At 30.0% G+C, this 7024-nt stretch overlaps 1 protein-coding gene across 1 annotated transcript; it reads right to left on the bottom strand.

The window, feature by feature from the left end:
- Positions 1-2653: 2653 nt before the first annotated feature.
- LOC125823141 (hexose carrier protein HEX6-like) lies at positions 2654-5296 on the bottom strand. The gene is made up of 3 exons (XM_049502562.1): positions 4991-5296; positions 4418-4740; positions 2654-3745 (listed from the first exon to the last, which is right to left on the bottom strand). Exons 1-3 carry the CDS (start codon positions 5118-5120, stop codon positions 2669-2671), a joined length of 1530 nt encoding a protein of 509 aa, XP_049358519.1. The 5' UTR covers positions 5121-5296; the 3' UTR covers positions 2654-2668.
- Positions 5297-7024: the final 1728 nt, after the last annotated feature.

Below are 7024 nucleotides of genomic sequence, written 5' to 3'. Positions count from 1 at the left end.
AATATTGCAATAAAGATCGGAAGATGAAGCAATTCAAGATTGACATTAAATAAACATAATTAAGTACTAAAGAAGTGATACAAAGTTCAAGAAATAGTAAATATAAATTATTAAGTCCATGGGAATTCAAAATACACGTTTCACGAACTATAAGGAGAAGTCTAAACATTCAAGTTATTCATATACTAATGACATACGGTTAAATGTATATAGCCTCTTACTAATTTATTAATTGTATGAATAGTATTTACTACAATTTTTGGATTTTCTAGTGTTATATACTATAATATTATATAATTACTTTCTAAATATAATTAAATAAATATTTTATAACATTTTAATGTAGAGTAACTTTTTTTTTAATGGCATTATTGTAGTAACTCAATTTTATAGGGATATTTTGGTATTTTTAACTTTCAACTTTATTTGTTCCCACTTATAGTAATACTAGACATCGCAGCTCGTGCTATCACGGGCCCAATATGTATTATTTTTTGTTTCAATTTATGTGACAAAGACAAAATTAAAGAGTTAATCAAACTTTAATATTAATTTAAAATAGTTTATTTTTTAATTATTGTTAACTATGGTAATTTTTTTTTATGTCTTTTAACATTCTAAATTGCTAATTATTGTTGTATGATTTGTAATATCTTTTACGCAATTTTGAAATAATAAAGGTTATTTCTTCTTTCTCAATTTATGTGGTACTAATAAAATTTCGAGATTCAATCAAATTTTTTTGTCTTTAAAATATTATATTGTTAATTACTGTAAATTATTGTACTTTCTAAGTAATTTTCAAATAATATATATTATTTCATTTGTCCAATTTATGTGTCACCGATAAAATTTGAAGAGTTAATCAGATCTTTTACATATTTTTATATCTTTTGAATATTTAAGTAAATAATTATTGTGATTTATAATATTTTATACAATTATTTATAAAAAAAATAAACAACAAACAAAACAAATTCATCATAGAAAAATTACCAAAGCAACCTTGAATACATCAATAATGGGTCCCACTTTTTGTTTAAAAAAATATGCATATTGGGAGGATATTTTTGTCCAAAGTGAAAATAGAATAAGTATAAAACATTAAAGTCTTTTAAAATTTTAAATTGTTAATTCTTATTGTATGATTTGTAATACTTTTACGCCATTTTCAAATAATAGAGGTCATTTCTTCTTTCTCAATTTATGTAGTACTAAAAAAATTTTGAGATTCAATCAATTTTTTTTGTCTTTGAAATATTTCTAGTTGTTAATTACTGTAATTTATAATATTTTCTAAGAAATTTTCAAATAATATATATTATTTCATTTGTCCCAATGTATGTGTCACCGGTAAAATTTGAAGAGTCAATCAGATATTTTATATATTTTTATATCTTTTAAATATTTAAGTAATTAATTATCGTGATTCATAATATTTTATACAATTATTTAGTATAGTAAAATAAATTTAAAAGAAACAAACAAAACGAATTCATCATAGGAAATTACCAAAGCATCCTTCAATACATCAATAATGGGTTAGACTTTTTGTTTTTAAGAAATTGCACATTCGAAAGATATTTTTGTCCAAAGTGGAAATATTGTGTAAAAAATGTGTATTTATTGTGATTTTGAATGTTTTGTGGGGTAATAGGACGCACGCAAAGTTAAGGTGTCTTTTTGAAAATTCGGGACAACTTCAAGTATCACTTAATGTTTTTTCTCAAAATCTAATATACTTTCGTAAACTATGTGTCAGATCAAAATCAGATTAACAAATTCAAAAGGAATGAATAATAAATCATACAATGACATATTTATTATTTAACTAAATAATAAATATGTAACTAAAAATCTTGTTAGCTTTTGGTTGAAAGCTAACAAGATAGTTACAATTAACTAAAAATCTTGTTAGTTTTTGGTTGAAAGATAACAAGATAGTTACAATGATAGTTGCATTGTGGTTTATTATTATTATTATTATTATTTTATATATATATGAGTTAAGGCATAATAGATAAATGTGTCATTTAACTTGGTTTCAACTTGCATTAATGCCCTCCAACTTTGGGTGTACACATCGGAACTTAAACTTGCATAAAGTTGAACAAGTAGACAAATGTGTCCTATGCGACGTTCTATGTGATGTCCTATGTGTATTATGTCACGTAGGACACGTGTGTTTAGTTGTCTAATTTTATACAAGTTTAAGTGAGTACATGTACATATCCAAAGTTAGAGGACATAAATGTCAGTTGAGTCAAGTTAATGAGCGTGTTTATCTATTATGCCTTTATTTAGTTACCTTTGTTCTTTCATTTGTTTGAGACTTTGAGGGAGTAGATGTAAGATCAGAAATAAGAAAGAAAATGGGAAAGTTAAATTGAGTAGTAAACACTTTGAACATACTATGTACTAGTTTGTCCAATTATGTCAATGAGACATACTGTCATTAGATTTTTTTCTAGAATGACAGATCAATATTGTATAGTCCTTAATGGGAATTGGTTACTAAACACCTCATTTCTAAGTAACCATAACCATAAATTTACAAACTTTTAGAAATCCAAAACACAATTTCCAATAAGCCTAACCATAAATTTACAAATAGAGAAAGTACACTTCTCTTTAATTGATACCAAGGATGAGCTCATGATAACTATCTTTAACCTTCCTCTTCTTTGATGATAACTTCATTATTTTCTCCTACAATTCTCTTCCAAAACCAGTGTTCTCTCCACACCCTGTCCATTTTTTCAATAGGCAAATTCTTGGTCTCTGGCAAAAAGAAGTAGACAAATGCAGTCATTATTGCCACCCAAACTCCAAAAAAGAAGAAAATCCCAAATTTGAAATGGCACAACATGGCTAAAAATGTTTGACCAACCAAGAAAGTGAAGAGAAAGTTCACTGATACTGAAATACTTTGTCCAGCTGATCTTATCTCTAATGGGAATATTTCACTTGGAATTAACCATCCTAATGGCCCCCATGACAAACCAAAACCAGCTACATAGGTGCATATCAACACCAAAATCACAAAGGCCCAACCTTTACTCAATCCACTATGATCCCCTAACTTAGCCCCCATTAATCCTCCTACTATCATTTGTGTAACAAACATTTGTATGCCTCCGAATATCAGCAGCCCTCTTCGGCCAACTTTATCAACAATCAACATTGACAAACCTGTTGTGACAATTCCTACTGCTCCTGTTACAACTGAAGATAAAAGAGATGCACTTACACCTAGTCCAATCGTTTGGAACAGGATAGGAGCATAGAATGCAATGACATTAATTCCTGTGACTTGTTGGAAGAATGGTATCGCCACGGACATGACAAGTTGAGGCCTGTATTTTCTTTGTAAAATGTTCTTGAAAGGGTGTTTGATAGTTTTTGAAATTTCACTGGCTAAGATAATATCATCAAGTTCTGCTTGTACATCATCAGTGCCTCTGACTCTTTGCAGCAATCTTTTAACCTTTTCATGATCATCTGTTCGTTGAATCAAGCTGTTGGGGGTATCTGGGAGGAACAACGCGCCTAATGTTAAAATGGATGCTGGGACTGCAGCCATAGCAAGAGACACTCTCCATCCCCAACCACCTTTGACCTTTTCAGTGCCATAATTTATAAGGTTCGCTATTAAAACTCCAATGCCTACACTTAGTTGAAAGCTATTATTGAATCCTCCTCTGTACTTGGATGGTGCCATTTCTGACAAATACAACGGTACAGCCTGCAAAGTTGTGAAAACAAACTTAGGTTTTAGCTAGAACAGATAGTTGATTGAGCTGGTTTACTTTCAAAAAGGAACAAGAATGGTAAATTTGTCAAAGGGTAAGTATTTGAGTTTTCATGTAGAGAACTTCTAGTTTTATTTACTAAAGTGAAGATATAGGTCTACTAGTTGAGAAGTATTGCTTCCACTTCATTTTAAATGTTCGTGTTTGATTAGATACAGAGTTTAAAATGAAAGACTTTGGCACATATCAAAAGTACCTTCAGAACTTGTCGTCTTCAACATGTCGTGGCATTTCTATGGGATTATGACTATTAGAGCATCTCATTGAGAGTAAAGTGGAAGTATTTCTAGTTATGGAAAAGTATAATTCGAGTAGTATTTTACCTGATTTGCATTTTGAGAACAACTCTTTTTCTTTACAAGAGTGAAAATATAGGACGTGCGTCTACTAGTTGAGAAGTACTGCTTTCATTTCACTTTAAGTGATAGTGTTAGACTAGATACGGAGTTTAAAAATGAAAGACTTTAGGCACATATCAAACGTACCGTTAGAACTTATAGTTCTAAAACATGTCTTGACATTTCTATGATTATGAGAGCATCTCATTAAGAGTAAAAACTCGAAGTTTAAAATATTTCCAAACAAGGAAATGTGTATTTTTTTACCTGATTTGCAAAACCAACACCAACACCTAATAAAACTCTGCCAATTATAAGCATATAGATATTAGAAGCAGCTCCACCAAGGGCTGCACCAGCAAGGAAGTTAGCTCCTCCAAGAAGGATTGACGCCTTGCGACCATACACTCTGGTGACTGATGAGGCAACAAAAGTAGCAAAAAGACCAGCCACATAAAGAGATGATGTGAATGATGTCAACAATTCACTATCAAATTTGCAGTAATTACTAAGTTCTTTGTCTTCTTTCATCTTAATATACACATCATGAAAGAACTTTTTCAGAAAAGGCTCCATAGATGTTACTCCACCTTCACATTATTTAAAACTTGTGTTAGTGAAATAGAATAGATCAATTGATTCACAATAGAGATATAAATATTGAAAACACCTCTAAACTTGGCATGAATTATTACTTTAGTCTCCCAGTAATAATAATTCACGCAAAGGAAACATAATTTCTTGTTCTTTTGTGTTCCTTTGTTTTCCCTTTGGACAATTGAAACCTTTACTAGCCACTGGGTGTGTCATAGATTGTATATAAATGCAGAAAAATCAAACCTGAAATTCCAATATCATATCCAAAGATTACACCACCCATAGCAGCCATCATACAAGCCAATATTACAAAACATGTCAGCTTTCCATGGTACTCTTCTCCATCATTTGCTACCACTAATCCCTCTGCCATACTTTTTCTTTTACTTTATCAGTTGAACATGAAAACTTATAAGAACTAAAGGGAGTTAAGGGGACACTCATGTAGAATTTATTTTACTTATGATTTACAATAATGTAGTAAAAATATTTATGAAATATCCATAACAATGTAAACCTAGGACAAAAGAGGGAAAAGGTTGAAGAGTTTTTAACAGTCCAAGTTGACTGCTAGAGATCAGCATCAAATATGGTCCACACCCATGTGTGTTGATTATTCAACAATTGTCCTTGTACCTAATCAAATGATTGATCCAAACTCCAAAGTAAATAAAATACATTTGTTGTGTGAACTAATAAACAAAAGATATTCTGATTGTGTAATCTCTATGACAGACTATGTTTTTGGAGATTATTAATTATATTTCCAGCATTATTGGTGCAGATTAGAGTCTGTTTGGTAGGGACATTTTCAAGAAATATTTTCCAATTTTTCTAGGAAAATGACTTCTCTAATAGAAATAGAAAATAAATTGCACAAGTGACGTTTCAAGTTTATTGTCTTTTCCCAACCCTTAGCCCTTATCATCCCATCCCCTCGCTACCACCGAACCCCACTCTTCATCTCTACCCATCTTTATAACGTTTTGACATATAAATAGCACTCTCTCTTATAGAAGATTTATTTTTGCATTAAAAGTGGTTAATTGTCAATTACATACTCCCATTGTCCCTAATTACTTGTCCACTTTTGAATTAACACACCTATTAAAAAAATAATAAGTGATATAGTAGTTTACCATTTTGCCCCTATTAATTATGAAGTAGGTGAATTAAAAACTTAAGATTTTCAAGAAGTTCTACATTTTTCAAAGTAATAAATTGAGGGTATAATAGAGAATTTTTTTTTGTCCTTTCTTGATTTGTCAAAATGGACAAGTAATTAGGGACAACTAAAAAAGGAAAAGTGGAGAAGTAATTAAGGACAAAGAGAGTACTAAATATGGAGAAATTCCCAAAAAGAATTATCGAAGTTTGAACATTTATCAATCCAAACTACTCTTTTTAAAAATAATAATTAAAAGATTGGACTTTGCCCGTTTTGTTGGGAAAAAAAAAACAAAATCCAAAACAAATAAACAAGTTTGGCCCAAATGCGAAAAAAAAAAAGGAAGAAAAAATGTGCGTCTTATATTTCTATTATATAGAAGAGTGAAGTGATAGGACGACCAAGGGTAAAAATGTAATTTCATTCTAACAAAAATCTATTAAGGGCCCGTTTAGTCATGCGATATGATATTATGATATGGAATCATGATATGGTATCATAATATGGAATCATGAGATGAAATTGAAGGTTTGTTTGGACATGCGATATGAAATTTTTGTGTTGTATATTTTCTCATAAATATAAAAATCTCATAAGTTGTAAAACTATTAAAATAGTCCCAATTGTGTATTCAATCTTATTAAATAAACAAAAAATTATAAAATCGCATAATAAATTATTACAAAGTTATTTGTTCTCCACTTAAGTAATTGTTTCATCTAACTTTAATTTAATAAAAAAAAATTGAACATAAATTGTAGTGTACTAGTCTTTAATATAATCCTCCCACATAGTACAGACGAATTCTTCACGTTGAACTTGCATTTCTCGATCATGTGACCAAGAAGACGAACCAACATTGTTACTTTGAGCCATTTGTTGGTAAATATCCTCCGCAACTATATCTTCATGTTCATAGACCATAAATATTTCATCACTACTTTGGTATTCTCGCAAATAATTATGTAACACTGCACAAGCTATGACAATTTTCACTTGTGTATCAAATCATAATGGTTCATGCCTTGTTTCAGTATTCTAAATCTATTTTTCCAAGCTCCAAAAGTTTGTTCAATCACATTACGCAGAGATGAATGCCTATAATTAAA

The sequence above is a fragment of the Solanum verrucosum genome, unplaced genomic scaffold (genome assembly GCF_900185275.1).
Source record: "Solanum verrucosum unplaced genomic scaffold, falcon-dt-bn FXZP01000199.1, whole genome shotgun sequence".
Classification (NCBI taxonomy): domain Eukaryota; kingdom Viridiplantae; phylum Streptophyta; class Magnoliopsida; order Solanales; family Solanaceae; genus Solanum; species Solanum verrucosum.
This window is presented reverse-complemented; position numbering and strand designations above follow the sequence as displayed.